The following is a 20,512-nucleotide window of genomic DNA, read 5'->3' on the forward strand; positions in this document are numbered from 1 at the left end:
TGCGAAGGTCAGGAGAGAAAGCACAGAATGTTGAAAACTATAAAGAAGCAAGTGCATTGACTGGGATTGTGGTTTTTGTAATCCTTAGGTTTCTAGGATGTGGTTGGCTTATTGTTTGTGTTTCGGGTTCTAATGTGCAGTGAACTGAGAAAGGTTGTAGCTACAATTGTTGTGTGTCTCGGCATGGAACCAGGGGCCCATCGGATGCAGTGGTAATTTCCTCTGGGGGGGGGGGACAGTGGGAGCAAAGTAAACCCTTCAAAGCTGAGAGGTTATAGATAATTTTAGTTGAATTTGTGAGCAAACATTTCAAAGATCTTTGAAATTAACCCATTTCCCGCAAATTAATATTTTTAGGTTTTCACTACTGTATATCAACTGTTTATCAAGTCAGGTTACACTGGGTAGCACCAAGCACTGCAAAATAGAATTAGATGTGATTAAAGAAAACTCATTTTAACAGAAGTCCTGGAAGTAGCTTGTTTTAACTTGGAACACCTGCAAACACGGAAGCACTTTGACATGGTCTACGGATTATATTGAACATAACCGTTAATCTGCTTTTATCTTTTGGTGGTTCCTTGATGTTCAAATAAACAATAAAAAATTATGTTAACTCTTACCAGTGATAATTTATTGTTAAAGTACACTTGGAATGTTTTTTTACACATACAGTACTGGTAGTTTGATATTTTAAAATATAGATATTGTGTTAATTTTACATTTGTATAGCTCAATTGAACAGTTCACTATAGAACATTACTCTCTTTGAGTTTAAAATGAAAATAAAGGAGACACTATTCAAAAAATTTAATAAATTTAACTAACCAAATAAATTAAATTATTAATCGACCTAATAATAAATCAAATTTATTAGATAGTATTCATAAATATATAGGGGATGAATAAAAACAGTCACAAATTAATCAATTAAATTATCAATGAACCTACTAATCAATGAATGTATGTATCAGTCAGAAAATTAATTAAAAATATCATTGGATCAAGATGTTTTTTAAAAATAACAATGGAAAATAGTAAATATAAATTGAAACAACATTAAAATTCATCTCTTTATCAATTTCCAGTAAGATTTGCTTCATCACTTAGGTTGTACTAGCTTAGCACGAGGTGTTGGTACATTTGGTATCTTGTAAGGCCTCCTACGAGGACTTTTCAGGTACGCTGCGACTCTAGGCATAGCCTTGAACTTCTGATAGAATGTGTTCAGCTTGGTATAGCTATCAAGGACACTTATCAATGGCTCTCCCATATCATAGGTAGCAAACTCCACATTTGAATCCAGAAGATCAAAGATGATAAAATCTACCCAGGTCAGACGGCCATCAACAAAATAAGGAGAACTTTCCTATAAAATCAAATAAAATCAAGATGATTAGCTATAGAGTACAACACTCCTAAAGCGGTCATTACGCCTGTGAATGACTTCATAATCTTAATGGTTTTAGAATAGGCTTTCTGGAAAAGGAATGTTAAAACCTAATAATTTACCATCAAAATGTACCAAAAACACAAAAACTCACATTTTATCAAACACACATTTAATCAACAATTAATCATCAATTAAAATTTACGAAGAAAAATTAAGATACAACATCTTAATAATTATGTTAGAAATTGGGATCAGTGGTTTGTCAGTGGAGACAATGGAGCCATTTGACCACATTTTGGGTCGCTGATAGCAATGATGTAGTATCGTGTGGTATCGTGACGTAACAATGTAGTACTCTATACATCATGTTACTCACTGTACATATAACATTTATTTGACATTTTATTTTTTACGTGAATCACTCTATTTTGTACGTACTAAGTATTGTGTCAGTGATAATACTACTCAAAAGTTACGCTTGTGCAAAGAAGAAGATTAAAAGTAAAATGGGTCAGGACCGACTGAATTCCCAGGTACTGATACGAAAGTACATACATGGAGTGAAGGGTATGTTAGTTTGCAAATAACATACCTTCTAAAATGCAGGTTTTAAGATCTTAACTAGTTAGCGATTTAGTTAGATCAATTTGGATTTTGTTACATTTAGCTGATGTCTTTTAGATCTCAACAAAGTGATAATAAAATTTAATAACAAAACTGATGAATGTATTGAAATTTTCTACATTTTGGCATGGATAGTGGTTGCAATTTAAAGTATAATAAGCTATCAGTTGTAATGACGCTTTTTAAAGAGGCTTTCATTTGTAATGAATTTTAGTCTACATGACGTAATTCATTTAGTCCAGGAGTGGGCATAAAAATGGGTCGGAGGGCCAATGTGAATCTTTTATTTAACATCGAGGGCCGCACCCAAACTTTGATGTTTCCAGTGCGCTTCCAAAAACCTTCATACACTGCATTCATACCACTTCATGCTCAGCTTAAATATTACAGTTTACAGGAAATCAGTGTTGGGCCGTAAAAAGCAAGGTATTTTCTAGCCAAAGATGGTTGGTGGGCCGCACACATTGGGTTTTTATTTCTGCGGGCTGCAAAGAAAATGAATCTTGGGCTGTATGTGGTCCGCGGGTTGCATGCGGCCCACCTGTGTGATTTAGTCACTCGTTTTTTTATGCAGTAAGACGTAGCTGGAGTATAATCCTTTAAGTGTTCTGCTTTTCAAATATTACGGGAAATATTCCTCTGAAAACATTTGCGTACCCTTTAAATTGTTTACACTGAGCAAAGGCTTTACCCCCTTTACCCAAACTAACACCAATTCCCAGCCTCAAAGTGGAAACTTTCAATTGGTTTTGTGCCTGCCTGTTATCAAATTCTTTAATTTTCCATTGTTATCATTATCCTCATGATCATTATTATCATCATCACCACTATCAACCACATCATCATCCATATCATAATTATCATTATCATTCTTATAAATACCAACATAAACATCCACATTAGTATCATCCACCTGCTTATTAACTTGATTACCAAGCTGCCATCATCAACACCATCACCATCCTCACTGCCAACATCATAATCTTCATCAGTATCAATCTCTTGCACATCATCATCATTATCATTGCCATTATCATCCTCCTCCTCCTCTACTCCATTCTCCAATCTTAATTGTCACTTTCATCATGTTTACCTGCTGATGGAGTGATGGAGCAATCTTTTCGAAGTAGCCCAACCACATCGGCGCAGTGTTCAAGATATAATCATTCCTCATGTCCACAGAGAAGGAACTGTCATACAAAATCTTGGACAACTTACTGCGAAAATCCTCTGAAATAAAAAATAATACAGTTGTTAGAACAAAGCCATGCAACAACAAACCATCCAAAACATTTCAGAATTGTGGCAAACATGGGTCTAATAATCAAGGGTCCCAAGTCTTCTGGAAATTGGCCAGTGGCAGATCAACCACAGATTCAAAACCATTTGGTCTTTAGGTCTTTGCTTCTTGCGCCACTCCCTCAAAAAATACTTGATCCACCACTGATCCCACACCCTTTAGATACACTGAACTAAAGTACTATCTAGGACATATGTTATTGACTACATACTTAACTTTAATGCTGTATTATATATACTTTTTATGAGAAAGAGATGTGAAGAGTATTAAACATACCTGCACCTCTGGCCAAGATATCACAATAGTGCAGTGATTCACAATCACACTGCATCCCAGTGGCCCTTCCAATGTATTGCGCAATAGTCTGGCTTTGAACCAAACTCAGACCACCTGAGGTTGTGATTGCCGGAACTGAAATAGAAGAGGATTTAATTGTTAAATAATTAACTTAAAAATTAATGGAAAATTTGGCATATATAGTGCATAGGCTACTACAATGCAATGTCTCTATGAGCTCTTTTACCCAGTGTCAAGAAAAAAGAAATAAAAGAATACAGAAGAAGATCAAGAAAGATTAGAATTGTGGAAAAAGAAGAGATTTAAGTCTGGATTTAAAAATAGCCAAAAATGAAGATGACCTTATGAAATTCAGTAAGTTACTTCACAACTTTGGTGCAGCAACCAACATAGGTTTTCAACATGATCAGAAGGACAATAAAGAATGAATCATTGGAAAAACTTGATAATCCATATCATGAACTGTGATGGAAAACCATGCACAAGAAGATCATAAGCAAAGCTATAAGTCTCTACTAAAAAGGTAAAAAATTAATAATTAAATGTTAGGGAAAAAAGGATAATCAAAATATATGTGAGACAGTATAATTATTACAAAGATTAAGAGTTATTGAATTAGAGAAAATACAAACCCTGTCCAAAAGTATACATTCCACTCTCAACGCCTTTTTTCTTCGCTTCTGGCCAAGTATCTTTTGTGAAGTTTGTTTCGTTATAAGGTATCTGGGCTTCTTCCAACATCATTCGAATAACCTCACCACGCCCTCTACCATTAAAATAGTGAATTGTAACAAAGTCTATATCGCCAACAGGCAGACAACCTTTCTTGCCAGTTACAAGTTCACTCACCTTCCTACAAAAGAAAATAAAAATTAAAAGGAAGAAAATAATTTGAACATTCCATTAAAAATATATTATAACAAATGAACAGGACACTACATTGGGCAATCTGAGCAGGCAAGAAACATGGCAACAGCCATGACGAGCTAGTAACAGTCATGTGACGCTTAGAAAACAGTCATACGAGCTAGAAAACAGTAAAAAAAAAAAAAAATATATATATATATATATATATATATAGGCCTATATATATACACAATATATATACATAATATACATATATATATGTATATATACATATATAAAATATATATATAAATAAATAAACTACATAACAGTTTTCAATAGATTATATTTAAAATATCAATAATACAAATAATAAGATAAAATAAACATTTCATAGTGCTTGCAAAATAAACAAAAATGTATAATGTAGTATTTATATTGTTTGTAAATTTAAAAAAAATCAGAGACAGTGTAAATTTATTCTCTCAAATTTCTATTACACTTCTACATACATTTCAAAATGATATTGCAATATCTTATTATATAATTGCCTAATAATGCAATTGCTTTTTGTTTCATTTTTCAAATACATGTGATCATTATCTAGATATTCATTTCCTTAAAATACTGTGATTATCTATGGATCAAAAACTTCCTTCTTCCTCCATCCTACTCATTACAAGAGCTCTCTGTAGTTTCCCTATCTCATCTACTTCCTCCTGACCTTTCTAACTATATAAATATTTATTATTGCTACTAACTCTGAAGTCTACATCATTTAGATACTTGAGGCACTGGCTGATATAAGCAGTCTTAGTGAAAAGATTATGTTTTTACTTTTCACACCCAGCTATTAAAACACCATTAATATTTCATGGATTACACTCAGTTTGCTAATGAGGCTTAAAAAATGTTGACTCTTCAATATTTCAAATTCTTCTTCTTTTGATTAGCTGAGCATCTCGAAAATCCTAAACTAGGCTTCCAATTGATGCATTATGGGAGATTTTAAACGGACAGAACGGGTTCTTCTATCGGTAAGTTAATCATGGTAAAAACTAATTAAGACAGAAATATGTTATGAATACTATTATGGGAAAATTAATTTATGTGAGCCTTAGTTCACACATTAATAAACATTTATTCAATTTGTCAATTTTAAAGTATTTATTTTTGGTTTTTCTATTTAATAAAGACTACACTATTATTATTATTATTATTGTAATCTTATTATATATATATATATATATATATACACACATATATATACAGTATATATACATATATGTATATATATACATACATATATATATATATATACATACATAATATATATGTATGTATATATACATAAATAATATATATGTATAATAGAATTAAAAAAAAAAAATATATATATATATATTAGATATAATATGATGATTATATATATATATAATGATTAGATCAATAAAATGGACATATTAGGCCTAGTAATCTTTATCTATTCATTAACACGAATAACATTTCCAATATTCTAACCAATTTTTATATAGCCAGAGTTAGTTTCGACCTAGACAAACCTTTGCTAAAAAGGTACACTTTCTCCATGAAAAGGCTTCTTCTACGAATGGAATGACCTGTTCGAAGCACGAAATCCTGTAAACCAAACCAAGTACCGTTACGATGTTTAGTCGTACGGGAAATCCACTCGCCATGCAGTACCGTTACGATTTTTAATCGTACGGGAAATCCACTCACGAAATATTTTCTAATTTTATTATATTACCACCTTTTTATTACATAGATCTTTTTCAAAACATAACTGCTTTTAAGAAAGTATAATACATACTCCAAGCATTGAAATACACGCCATCGTTTGAATCCCAACACGATGGCGTGTATTTCAATACTTGGAGTATGTATTATAATTTCTTATCCGAGATTAATCAGTGGACCTTTCGGTAACTGCTTTTATAACATTATATAGACCCATTAAACACAAAAACTGCTCTGGCTTCGGGGGCCCTTAGGCAGGCCTCTGGATCCCACACCCAGAACCCCCCAAATACGAAAATGAAACGATAGCATACGTTGACATAATAGACATAAAATTTTATTCAAGATGAATATTTCGGACACGCCTGTGTCCTTCAGCGTTTATATGTATGAATGAGAAATACAGAACAGATCAAAATAAAAAAAGGAATTAACCCTGTCTCTTATACACATCTAGATGTGTATAAGAGACAGTATATATATAGGCCTCTAGCTAGCTTGGTGTTTATTGTTTTGTTTGTTTATTTCTGGCTTTGTTTTGTCTTTATTTTTCTGTAATATTGTCAAGCGCATAGAGACCTTGTTTATTTGCACTATGTAAATCCATCTATTATTATTATTATTATCGTTATATATTGGTAACAAGTATTACCATATTATTATAATTAAAATAATCATAATATTATTACAATACTGTATTATTATAATACTACAGTAGTATCATTAATTTAATATTAAGCACAACACTATGTATTTAATAGTGAAATCTATATTTGCTCTTTCTCTTCATTTAATTTTATCACACTGTATTAATAAAATTATCAAAGGACAAAAACACAAAGCAAGAACATAATCAAGAACATTATACAGGAGGTGGACTGGGATTGCCAATTAGCAAAATTAATCACTTGTGCTTCTCCAACTCCCATCCAACCAAACAAAATACTTGTAAATCATTTTCTAATGAACATAAAATTTATATCATAAATTACCATAAAAATATTTTTTGAACAATTAGATTTAAGAAATTCAGTTATAACAAGTTTAAAATTTCATCGCTAGAATTCATACAAAGTTTAAATATCTGCGTTTAATATAGTGGTACAGAATATTAAACACAGATATTAAACTTTGTATGTGTGTTCAATATAGTGGTACAGTATATGTGTTTATGGTTGTTATGCCAAAAGTGGCGTACTTACTGTAAGAGTCTTCAAAAGGGGTGCTGATGGAGAGGGGGTGGTGCACAATGATTTAATGAGGGGAGAAGGTGGAGTGGGGGTGGAGCACAATGATTTAATGAGCTAGGTTGAGTACAATATTTTTGTTTTAGACATTTTCAATGGGAGAGCAACTGGGAACACGCTTTTTTGGGGCCTTCTTTTTTGGGGGGAGGGGGGTGTGCGCACCCTCTAGATACTCTACTGTTGATTCTGATAAATTACAGAGTTGAACATGAAAGATGAACTCTGAAACGAAGGATATTGTTTGTTTGTTTTATTGGTTTTTCCACACACAACATAAAAAGTATGTACATTCGGAATGCAAACTTAACTAAATATTACAAAAAAAAAAAAATAAAAAAAAATTCATATAATGACTGTAAATTAGAAATCAAATAAATAAGTGTGTGGATGGAGACCACAATAAGTTTGTACAAACTTTAAATCATGGCCACCGGTTAAAATTGGAATAAAATAAAATTAGATCTGATGACGAACAAATAACTATAGGCCTATGTGAATAATCATGGATATAAAGGTCTCTAGGGGAGAAAATACTTTAGCGACAAATTAAATCGGTCCTGTTTCATACAGGTTAATTGTAAGAGAATACAAACTTTGTGGCCATGATTGATAAGGCGAGATGTTTTTTATTCCTTGTTTCGCATACTTATTTTTTTTAAAGATCATCGTCATTTAGCAAATAAGACATCCATCCGCAGGAGAAAATAAAAATAAAATTTTATTAGTGAATGTAAAATAGGATGGTTAAATGCTTCAAATTTACATAATTAGGAAGAAATAGACATATCTTGTCTTTGGAGATTTCAAGGCAGCGGAGGGCGTAATAAAAATAAAGAAAATCTTGTATTTTTTTAAAATTCTTTTTTTTGTGGCGGCGGGTGCGCTAATTGGCCAAAAATAACATTTTATTTTGATTCGCCGAAATCATCAATATTTGCAGTCGGTGGGTTCACTGAAAGAGGTATAAAAGAAGATTCGCCTAAAGGTGTGATTCAATTCTATAAAATCAAGGAGTTTCCTGGCTTCCCCTTCCACTGAAAAACCCCTTTGAGGGGTTCTAGTTTCTTCGGGCCCGGTCACTTATGCCCCCTAATTGGATTTTTGACCTTCATATATATGGGAGTTGATCTTGGGAAAATCCTGCCTACAAAGCCTACTTCTTTGTGTAAATTTTTTTTAGGGAGGATTTTTTTTTACTACTCTACAAACAAAAAGGAGAAAGTATAGGAATGCACTGTTAAAAACACAAGACTCAAGAGTCAACTGCTGATTTGATGGTGTTCATTGATCCAAAAGCTAGGAATCAGGATACTTCAAGAAAGAAGGCCAATATTTCACCTACTTCATTATTTCTGGAGCCTGGCCACTGTAATACACCGTAAATGCTGCAGCTACTAAGACAACAATGATTTGTGCACATGAAAACCCCATGATACCTTAATATTTATACCTCGATAACACACACCACCGACCTTGTTCTAGGCGTACCCTTTAATAACCACTAACTTGGGTAGTCGAGGCGCGAGCCTACTCAGATCATGCATGCTCAGGTCTAGGCTAGGTTAAGTTCGGTCTGGTGGTTCGGTAAGTCTGTCGCAGGGGGCGGTTGTCATATCTCATCAAATTGACAAAATGGCAGCCTTTCCGAGTGTCACACAGGTAGGTATTGTTTATTCAATAGCCTTTCTTTTGGACAAGATTCATTATATAGACTTTTTGAATACAGTACTATGTTATCCAATTTTAAACATAATCTTACGTGTTCTTAGGATATAAGTAAAGATAGAATAAAGGATAAATTTAGGCTCAACATGAATGGAGTGCAGCTGTAGCCTGGCCTGGAGTAAACAACGCCCACAACCTGTCTCCAATCCGAACCTTCGTACTGAAGACGAGTGGTTAGGGCCTAGGTGCTAGCCTGCACTTTATTTTTAGTTTTAAATTGTTCAAATTTACATGCATGAATTATTTAAGCCAAGGCGATTGGTTAAAGCTATGCGTATTCATAACATTTTTTTTGTATTTTTTTAAAGTTTGTGTAGGCCTAGAGCCTAAAAATATAATATAAAAAAGTTACTTTTTTCCAGTTGAAACCAGAAGCTGATGTTTTTGTTATGTTTGTGTATGTGTAGTGTGCGTAGGCTTTATGGTGCATTCACACATTGTGTATGTGTAGTGTGTGTAGGCTTTATGGTGCATTCACACATGCAGCTTCCATACTGTAAAGTTTTTAAATTGTGCAGATGATACCTCAAAAACTAGCTCAAACTTGCACAGAAAATCGCTATGAAAATAGGTGTGCATACAGTAGTCGTAATTAATACATTAAATACATTGTTTTATATTAAGATGTCAAAGCCTAATTTGCGGCAAAATGATGTACTAAGAAAGCTTGTTTACAGATCTCACTGATATGGCTTCTTCCAGCTTGTGACCCCTGCTAAAATAGAGCTGGTTATGTTTCTCAAAGATTTGATAATTTAATTGAAATCATATTTTTGAAATTTACAATCATCTACTAGCCACAATTTTGCAATTAATACCTAAGGAACATCTTTTGTTAGAAAATACTTACACCAATGCAGTTAAATCTGGACGTACTTCACAAAAGAATTTCGGCAATACAGTAGTTGCAAAACTGTGCTATGCATTTGATCTTTTTACAAAGTACAACAACTACCTTTGTGTTAATAATCCTTGAGTAATTTAAAGCCAAGATCCGGAGGGAAAAAATATTTTATGTTGTACAGCCAGTTTTTCTAAGACACAAAAATGGCGTTTGATGGAAAACAGTCTGTAATGAGGTACAGATCGTAACGAATCACAACAAATTTCACAGGCACTGATTGGCTAAGGTCAGTCAACATAGGCCTAGTAGTACTGTACCATTTGACCTCCCGTTCCAATATAAAGTGTGTTCTAAATGCACTCGTTGATTGCGATCTAGAGTAATCAGTTTTTGGATTACCACTGATTACATCGCAACCGATTACGACGGAGTGTAGTCTGATTAGGGTATAATATCCAGTTACTAATTAGAGAACGTTGCATTAGAAAGAATAAACTCCTAGCCATTACTCAGGATTCCTAATCATTGCCTAAATGTTTAGGTTGAGGGAAATTTTGTTGAATTGACATGGAATGACTATATTATTTCATAATATTAGAAGAGGCTAAGCTTTGTGTTTTTATATTTTAACATTTACGAACTTAAAACAAGGAAATAGAACTTGGCCATTTTGTTGGATGCAATTCTTACATTGTCTGTAGTAGTAGACCATTATTGATTGAAAAGGAAGTTATTAACTTTTAATTAACATTCAGCTTTTTGTTTCATAAAGCAATTTTAGGAAATGTTTATTATTAAATAAATAAAGTAGAGGTTATGATGACAAATGTGTACTGTATTAAATATCTCAAAATGTTATTCATGCCTGCAAAAACTTTGTTTCACTCTGTGGTGGATGTTGCCTATAGTAGGCCCAATGTCCAAGGGCTTTAGAATGAGATAGGACTTACTGTCTCACATACTGTAGACAACCTACAGTAGAATTTTTGCTCTGTTAACATTTGATGGGTGCAATGAACCCTAGATTTCTGTCCAGAACAAATTCCTATTGTTTAAAAAGAAGTTATTTTGAACGACTCACCCTGATGTAAAGAAATGCGCTGCTTGGTAGCATTATTTTGGCCATGATAATAATAATAATAATAATAATAATAATAATAATAATAATAGTGTAGTTTTATATAGCGCACATATTCATCAAATGTAAGATGCTCAGGGCGCTTGATATGTGGACTTGGAATTCGATCAATGACTTTCTTCTCCTCTAAGGGTCCCTTTGTGTCTGTGCTACCCGGTACCAGCAACTCTCGTCGTCCACCACAGGAGCTGTCTTTGTCCAGTACACCGGGGTATTCCCCTGCTCGTCTTGAAAGATGTACTGGGTGCTTTATAGTTCACACGAGCCATTGTATACACTGAGCCTACGGTTTATAGTCCTTATCCGAGAAGACTTGTTCTACCGCCAGAACCATAGGCGAGTGTGCCGTTCAAACCAGCGCCGATATTATGGCTATAGCTTGCGACGCCCCTGCTAACCGCTCGGCCATTCAACCCGCCTTCCTATTTGTCTATTTGTATTAAATACTTGAATTTTTATTGAATTTGCATTTCCTCCATCTCTTACCTTAGGTTGCTGGCAGCAACATATCCGGCTATGAAGCACTCTATCGACAGGTAAGGGATTCAAGAAGTGTAGGGACATTACAGAGGTGCCTCTAGGATTTTGAAAAACAGAGGCACAATAGCCATTTTAGAAGCGTTCATTTATTCAGTCAAATATTTGTTAATTATTTATCAAATCACACAAGTATCATGTGAAGTGCTTAGAGGCTTTTTTTTTACATGAAGCACTTAGTATAACATAATGTTACAGCATTATTAATAAAAACCATACAGGGCTTTGTAGAGACATTAATTATTTAATTCATAAATCACTACTAAGTATAATACAAATTAAAAGAAAAATGGAAAACAACAAAACCAAAAAGTATACTTATGTTGTCTAATAAATTTAATAATAATCCTGGTAAATCAAGTTATGAATAACAAATTTTTATATGTATTTGCTAACACTGACTTTTATAATCTTGTTGAATCTTTCAAACATAATACATATCTATGTATACAGGTATATGTCTATATCTTCTTAGAAAAGACAAATAAATGAATAAAATGTTTAAAATAGAGTCTGCTTCGTGAAAATTTCAAGTAAAAATGACTATTAAATAGAAAAAAATAAAACTTTTTAGTCTATTCAAACATTACCTTCTAAAGAAACAAACTTGACAATGTCATGTAGAACAATATGAAACAAACTGGAGTCATTGACATAAGCCAAGGCCTTTTGGAAGATAAGTGATAGGAAGTTAATGACACATTAACAATGCACTGCTGGTAATCTTAACTCAATTAGGAATGTGCCTGTCTTCAGCCATATTACACCCACTCATATTATATATCCTACTATTATATTTTTCACTTTATTCAAAGGAAGTACACTGGTCATTACCATTTACTACAGGATAGAATTTTGTGATGACCTGTAAACTAAATCACATGGGACTTAAAGGGTGGGTTTGTTTTTAGTACAACTTACAATACAAATTGGTAAGTCATGGCATAGGCTGAGGGGTGGGGGGATAAGCTCCATAGTAGCAAATTATTTCCACTAAATTTTCATTGGAATTCTTTCACCTGAAGAAGTGCACTGTGTGCACGAAAGCTTGTGTACTGTCATAAATAAACTAGTCATAAAAGTACTGAATATCCTGAGTTTTATTTTCTATTATATATTAGATTAGTACAGCTTATCTATTTTTCATTGGAATAGTTATTTAATTCTGTATTCTCAATTTTCTCACTCCAACCCCTCCTTCCCAGTCTGAAACCAGCCGACACCCCTGTATTTAACAGGATATAGACCCAGCACCCTGGGATTGCAAACAAGCATGTAAATCACCAAGGTATTGCTCTACTACTATAGAATCGTCCATGTTCACTATGTAATGTTGTATTTAAGTTCTAACTGATCATTGTGATGAATGGTGTTGTATTCTTTCTGTTCCAGTTATGGTATTAAATATTGGCAAACATAAATTTAGAGAAATAAGTGGAATTATCTTGTGAAGATTTCATTGTCTATATTATCTTTGTTAGGTTTTTTTATTCGGTTTCAATATACAATACAATACAATATAGATAAAATTACAAAAAAAAACAGAACAATAAAACATGAAACCAGGATAACCCATAAAGTCGAAAAATAAAACAAGTTATTTCCAATTGGGTCCAATACAAAAAACATGACATAATATAAATATAAAAACTATTTACGAAGCAATAAAATATATTAAATCATCAGTTCTTAAACTTGCATCTGTCCCTGATTGTTTTCAACTGCTTTCTCCTGCAGTATATTTTCTTCCTTACCACAGTATTTATGTATGAAGTAAATTAATCTTTTTTTTCTTTTTTTTTCATTTTAATTTGCAATATTTTGTAGTTTGACAAATTTGGTTCAGGTCACATTGGAGCAACTGATGCTGCTGTTTTTCTAAAGCGGTCTGGACTGAAGGAGTCTACATTGCACAAAATATGGGAGCTATCAGATCCTGGTGGCAGAGGCTACTTAGATAAACAAGTAAGTACTGGACTAAGAATAACAATGGACCCATTAATAATTAATAGGTCCATGGTACAGTATAATCAAATGTTTTGATTTAATTGGATTTCATTATAAGATGAACTTAACAATAACATGTATAAAATGAAAAATAGATTTCAGGATAAAAAACTATATAGTAGTGATAATTTAGTTGTCAAATAAGTATTCAGGAAACGTTGTAGATTATTAACTGAATTAATGCAAGGTCAACAGCGACTATATATTTTTGTGCCAGCTCAAATAATGTTTTTTTCTTTGGTGCTTAGTTATTACATTTTGCTATGTTGCCAATTTTGCTGATGCTTAGGATAGTTGAATATTAATATAACTTAGTTTTATTATCTGAAATAAAATGTACCTTCATCAGCTAATAATAAATATATATACAAATATCTACCATCCATACATCCAAAAAATTATAATTTTGAACCGAGAATATCATGTGCTATGTTCTCTTGTGAATTACAATCAACTTTGAGACCACAAATGAAATAGTTTGCCTTTCATTACTTTTATTGTGCTTTTATGCTTAAATACTATTTTCGTATTCACAATAAAGAAATGAAATTTTAATTTCTAGGTTATGTTTTCTGTTTTTGGACAATGAAGAATGAATTAGTTGAACTTTTGTTTTCAGGCTATTTTTGTGGCTTTGAAACTAATTGCTCTTGCTCAAAATGGCAAAGATGTCTCAATGGCAAGTATCACTACTCCAGTACCACTACCCTCTATGGTAAGTTCCTACAAACTATTTTTATTCCATTTGATATTTGACATATTAAAGTTGGATTGATATTAGAAAATATTTAATTTAATGGTATTAGGCATTCGATTTAATTGTACGGTTATTGTAATGGTTTGGGGGCTTTTATAGTGCATACTACATGGTCTCTATGCACTGATGAAATAAATAAAATATAATTTTGATGATATAAAAAGCATGCTGTTTTGGGTCTGTCTGCACAACAAATATAGACTTCATTTCTTATTCTTATTTTCAAATGAAATTTGATAACTAATAAACAATCACTAATCTTTACTACATGCTTAAGTTTTTCATAGACAGGCCTGAAAAAGAAATATTTTTGTGCATCCAGCCATGAAAATGATCTTAATCAAATGACTCCAGGACCAAATGTTATTTTTACACTATTATAACCAAACAGTAGTACATTTAGTAGTTTGGAGCAAGCAAAAATATTAAATTAAATTATGCATTAAATGGTGATTTAAAAAAAAAAAATTTTTCTTTCTAAAATTCCTCCGATGTAATAGTCATTGCCTCCGACCGCTGATCACACACTTTTTCCAGCCCTGTTCATAGATTTGGTCTTAAATTAGTAAACTACAAGATAATTTGTTACTGTAAATCCTGAATCGTTATTTATATTTTTAGGCTAATTACCCAGCCCAGGCCCCAAGAACATCAACCCCTCCTGCTTCAAGCTCACCGGAACCATGGGCAATTAAGGTAAACTTTGTTTGTGAGCCTTAACATACAATGTTTGGCCAGACAATGTCTATACATATCGGCTAACATACGATCATTTCCATCCATTTTCGTGCAGCAGGACATCAGCATTGCTATAGCTTCTTTTCTCCTTTCTTTTTTTTTCTTTTTTTTTTAATTGGTTCTCATTGGTGTACAGTACTTGCAAAATATGTTAATTATGTTTAATATGTTCTATTGAAGTAGATAACATATGGGGGTTTGCCATAATACCAAAACATGACAATTGATATTTTAATATATTCTTATTCTCCACATTATAAGCTTTTAAAATGATAGGTCATTTACTGGGATCAACTTACTATTGCAAAAGTTATGAGTAAAAGTATTCTATTACAGCTTCTCTGTACTAAAGTATGCAATACTGGCACATTCTTATGTTAATTACTCAGTATAACATTTAGTGACAGTATGTTGGTTTTGTGGTGGCATGTCTCATACATTGTTCATATTGTCAAATTTATTCTGTTGAAGTAGATCATTGTCTGATTTTCAACAGATATGGAGTGGTGTCTGAACAAACATATAATATTCAGCCTTGTCCAGACTATCAAATTTTATTTGAGAAAAACATGTGACATGCCTAAATATGGTCATGATGACATCACTTCATCACCATATATAGGCACACCATGACTATATATGGGCATACAACAGTTTTTTTGCCAAAGAAAATTTGATAGTGTGGACAGCTTTAAGTCCTATCCACACTATCAAATTTTATTTGACAAAAACATGACATGCCTAAATATGGTCGTGATGACATCACATGATCACTCTGTATAGGCACACAACAGTTTTTGACAGTGTTGACAGAGCTTTAGGTAAAATCTAATCAAACATTGCCACTTTTGAGTCTGACAGACAGAATCCTGACAGTAGTGATCTTTCGATTGCACGACGACCACGACGACGGTAGGAGGTAGAAAGTATTGACGTCACTAAAAGTCATCTGCGCATATGAGAATGTTAAGTTGTCCTCGTCGTGTGAATTCTAGGGTGCAATTTTTCGAAATCAAGTATGCAGAGAATGTAGGATGCCCTGTAGAGCGGTCACGCATGAGTGATTCCCTTCGCGTCATGGGAACATTGTGGAATTGCCTGCAGTTTGACACTTCTGTATTTTTTGTTGTTTGTTTGAAATTTCTAGAACCCAGAAATTTCGGGAGGGGGGGGGGGGGGGTTCCCGGGTTTGAAATTTCTAGAACCCAGAAATTTCGGGGGGGGGGGGGGGGCATGTCCCGGACCCCCGTAGTGTATTGTTATACCAATGGCCTCACTTTCAGCCCCTTTCTGCCCCCTCTTTTGAACATCTCTGGATCCGCCCCTGACAACATTGTGCCCCTGCCTACTCTTTCACAGAAAAAGTAGATCACACTAATGTTAGGTATGTCTTTATCTCAGTGGAAATAGGTCTGTCTGCCATATACCAAGGATTGACTAAAATGTGTAATGTTTATAAGGCCTACCAAAAGCAAACATAGCCAGCGGTGGTGCCAGAAATTTGCTGACAAGGGGTCCAGTGTGTCTGACTGAGGGGTCCGATCCAAGGCGACGACGAAGCCTCGGTCGATGGTACTGAATAAAAAATGAGTGTTAGGGTTCATAGGGAGAGTTTTTATGGCTTAATTTGGTCTTAATTGTGCTTTAGACCACAATATTAGGGATTTGCAATCAAAGTAGCGTTAATTGGATAGGCAATTATTTTTTAATTATTTTTGTTCTGACGACCTAGTCATTCTTCAGAAAACAGGGGGTCCAGGCCTGTCCAACGGGTGGGCAAATGCGCCCCCCCCCCACTCACTGGCGCCACCACTGAACATAGCACCTAATTAATTTTTTAACAATTCAAGTGATAGTAGTTAGTACAACTTATCTAGAGTGTGGTAAATCATTTTTTATTAATGTTTCTAGCTGAATTTTGCAAAAATTTGTAATTTTAATGTACCAGCAGTATGTTATTCGAAACTCTAGGGTACTATTAACGTGTAGGCATAGGAGGCCCATTTCCATAGCATATTATATCCTGTGTATTATTTAATTGTATATTGTTAATATTTCACAGCTGAGTAACCTGCACATCGTGTAAATATAGTTATAGTATGTTATAGTAATTGTTGTCCATTGCATTATTTATGTATTCGTGATTCTTGCACTTTATATTCATGGAAGTTTTAAGCAACTTAATTCATCTAGTTATGACGATGATAAGAAATTAAATATTTAACAATTAATTATTTTCTACAGGATTGCCAGCTGCTATTTCTGGGCATCCGGAGGTGCCATATTTCCAAAATAGACTCTATTCCCGTGCTAACCTTATATTTGGCTGTCCCCTTGAGGGAGAGGTATAGCGGCTCTAGATTGCCAGCATCTATTTACGGGCAGTCAGAGGTGCCAAAAAGTTGTTCACCAACCAATTTGGGGCTAAACTGGATGCTGTCAGACCTCAGTAACTTTAACATCTTGTGTCTGTGGATAGGTGTAGCGCATCTCCACTATTCAGTTACTACCAGATTTGCTAAGTGCCACCCCAATTCCGAGTCCCCACTCTCAATATAATGGCCGGAACATTTGCAAAATGCTTCCGACGGCTATGACTTAGTACATAGTTTTTTTTAGCGTGGTGCAATCTTTGCTTATTTTGCCTAAGTGCGACGGTCATTTGTTTTTTCGTCCAAGCGTGGTGGTCCCGCCACGCTTGAGTATAGCTGGCGAGACCCCTATGTAATAATTAAAAATGATATACTAATTATATATACTGTTTATATAGCACATATTGCGATAAATTTGATTAAAATCCTATGGAATACTTATATCCCCAGGTCCCTGGGAAGCACCATTTTATAAGCAGATATCAGCGGATGGTATTTGGATCTAAACTAAGTACTAATTTTTTGTATTTGTTATTTTTGACTTGTCAGCCCGATGAGAAGGTAAATTATGACCACACTTTTCAAAGTCTTGGACCAATAGATGGCAAGTTATCAGGAGACATGGTGAAACCTGTTTTAATGAACTCAAAACTTCCTTTAGAGACACTTAGTAAGGTAATTCTGTTTTAATATGAACTTTACTGTACATTTACATTTTTAATTAAAAATAATGGTGTATTCAATATTCCAACTCTCAATTTTCGCCAAATTAACTCAAGAAAACATTTTAACACAATATCATTTATTATTATTATTACTATTACTATTATTTCTTATGAACTTGATTAGTTTTCTCTATGTTAAGTATATATATTTTTATATTTACTATTGTAAAGGGGGTTTAAACTTGACAAGAGAAATCTTTTATTTTAACCTCCTATTGCCATGTGTACTTGTAACTCTTTTTGTATATGCTTTTGGAATTTGGCAATAAAATTAAAATGAATGAATAAGTTGGTCCTCATGTAGAGTGCAGATTGGATGAATGGGGTAAGCTTCATTCAGATTGGTGATTCAAAGGTTTATTTTAAATATTGTAACTACTTTTTTTTACTTCTCAAAATAGATATGGGATCTTAGTGATATTGATAAAGATGGGTTGTTAGACAAAGAAGAATTTGCTGTCGTAAGTAAAAATGTATGAGATGGCATCTTAGTTAATGTAGCTAAACTTATCAGTGAGTCTGGTTTACTGCACTTCTTCCCCCCACCCCCCCTTATCCAAAGGTCTCCTTTTCTTGGTAAGATGTTTTGCGATTCCTCGGAAAAAAAATCTTTGAGACCCACAGTTTGTTAACCAGGTGTAATGTACATAGTCTATTAAAATACTGTCTCTTATACACATCTAGATGTGTATAAGAGACAGACATATATGTATGTGTATATATGTATGTGTATATACATATATGTGTGTGTATGTATGTATGTGTATGTGTGTGTATGTATGTATGTATATGTATGTATGTATATACATGTATGTATGTATATACATATATGTATGTATATACATATATACGTATATGTATGTATGTGTATGTATATGTATGTATATGTATATGTATATGTATATGTATGTATATGTATATGTATGTATATATACTTCTAAAAGTCGTGTATCATGCATAGGAACGTTGACGCCTGCAAGGCTCTGGTTTTAGCGTGGTGCAATCTTTGCTTATTTTGCCTAAGTGTGGCGGTCAGTTTGTTTTTTTCGTCCAAGCGTGGCGGTCCCGCCACGCTTGTATATAGCTGGCGAGACCCCTGTGTAATAATTAAAAATGATATACTATTATATATACTGTTTATATAGCACATTTTGCAATAAATTTGATTAAAATCCTATGGAATACTTATATCCCCAGGTCACTGGGAAGCACCATTTTATAAGCAGATATCAGCGGATGGTATTTGGATCTAAACTAAGTAATAATTTTTTGTATTTGTTATTTTTGACTTGTCAGCCCGATGAGAAGGTAAATTATGACCACACTTTTCAAAGTCTTGGACCAATAGATGGCAAGTTATCAGGAGACATGGTGAAACCTGTTTTAATGAACTCAAAACTTCCTTTAGAGACACTTAGTAAGGTAATTCTGTTTTAATATGAACTTTACTGTACATTTACATTTTTAATTAAAAATAATGGTGTATTCAATATTCCAATTGAAAGCTCATTGCTGATAGGATATATGAGATCAGGTGACATTCATACCTATTGTTGATTGGATTTATGATAAGATAATATATATGTATGATATTTAATTAAGCTATATCTACGTCACATGCCACATTAGGGGAATTTAGAATAGGTTATGAAGGTGCTATACTTTGGAATCAACTCTCTCTCTCAATTTTCGCCAAATTAACTCAAGAAAACATTTTAACACAATATCATTTATTATTATTATTACTATTACTATTATTTCTTATGAACTTGATTAGTTTTCTCTATGTTAAGTATATATATATATATATTTACTATTGTAAAGGGGGTTTAAACTTGACAAGAGAAATCTTTTATTTTAACCTCCTATTGCCATGTGTACTTGTAACTCTTTTTGTATATGCTTTTGGAATTTGGCAATAAAATTAAAATGAATGAATAAGTTGGTCCTCATGTAGAGTGCAGATTGGATGAATGGGGTAAGCTTCATTCAGATTGGTGATTCAAAGGTTTATTTTAAATATTGTAACTACTTTTTTTTACTTCTCAAAATAGATATGGGATCTTAGTGATATTGATAAAGATGGGTTGTTAGACAAAGAAGAATTTGCTGTCGTAAGTAAAAATGTATGAGATGGCATCTTAGTTAATGTAGCTAAACTTATCAGTGAGTCTGGTTTACTGCACTTCTTCCCCCCACCCCCC

At 33.3% G+C, this 20,512-nt stretch overlaps 2 protein-coding genes across 6 annotated transcripts in view; one reads left to right on the plus strand and one right to left on the minus strand.

The window, feature by feature from the left end:
• Nucleotides 1-607: 607 nt before the first annotated feature.
• Nucleotides 608-8,941, minus strand: LOC117109998 (glutathione S-transferase Mu 1-like). Its single transcript, XM_033252534.1, has 5 exons — nt 8,808-8,941; nt 4,247-4,467; nt 3,594-3,728; nt 3,111-3,247; nt 608-1,369 (listed from the first exon to the last, which is right to left on the minus strand). The coding sequence occupies exons 1-5, from the start codon at nt 8,894-8,896 to the stop codon at nt 1,103-1,105; spliced, it is 849 nt and encodes a 282-aa protein (XP_033108425.1). The 5' UTR covers nt 8,897-8,941; the 3' UTR covers nt 608-1,102.
• The window catches only part of LOC117109997 (epidermal growth factor receptor substrate 15-like 1), a 31,706-nt gene continuing 16,427 nt past the window's right edge, over nt 5,234-20,512 (plus strand). For 2 of the 5 annotated variants that reach the window (XR_004445613.1, XM_033252530.1), the window contains exons 1-7: nt 5,236-5,497; nt 11,664-11,708; nt 13,537-13,674; nt 14,336-14,431; nt 15,095-15,169; nt 18,133-18,258; nt 18,710-18,769. Coding sequence is in view for 4 of the 5 variants with exons in the window: in XM_033252530.1 (XP_033108421.1) it covers nt 5,459-5,497; nt 11,664-11,708; nt 13,537-13,674; nt 14,336-14,431; nt 15,095-15,169; nt 18,133-18,258; nt 18,710-18,769 (579 nt within the window). In the remaining variant the exon portion in view is untranslated. Of the gene's footprint in view, nt 5,498-9,054; nt 9,125-11,663; nt 11,709-13,536; nt 13,675-14,335; nt 14,432-15,094; nt 15,170-18,132; nt 18,259-18,709; nt 18,770-19,608; nt 19,731-20,362; nt 20,423-20,512 lie in introns of those variants that run through there. The other 3 variants (XM_033252532.1, XM_033252531.1, XM_033252533.1) reach the window with 3 other exon arrangements.

Source organism: Anneissia japonica, unplaced genomic scaffold (genome assembly GCF_011630105.1).
Source record: "Anneissia japonica isolate Jap-2015-1 unplaced genomic scaffold, ASM1163010v1 scaffold585_len4108843_cov191, whole genome shotgun sequence".
In the NCBI taxonomy this organism is placed as follows: domain Eukaryota; kingdom Metazoa; phylum Echinodermata; class Crinoidea; order Comatulida; family Comatulidae; genus Anneissia; species Anneissia japonica.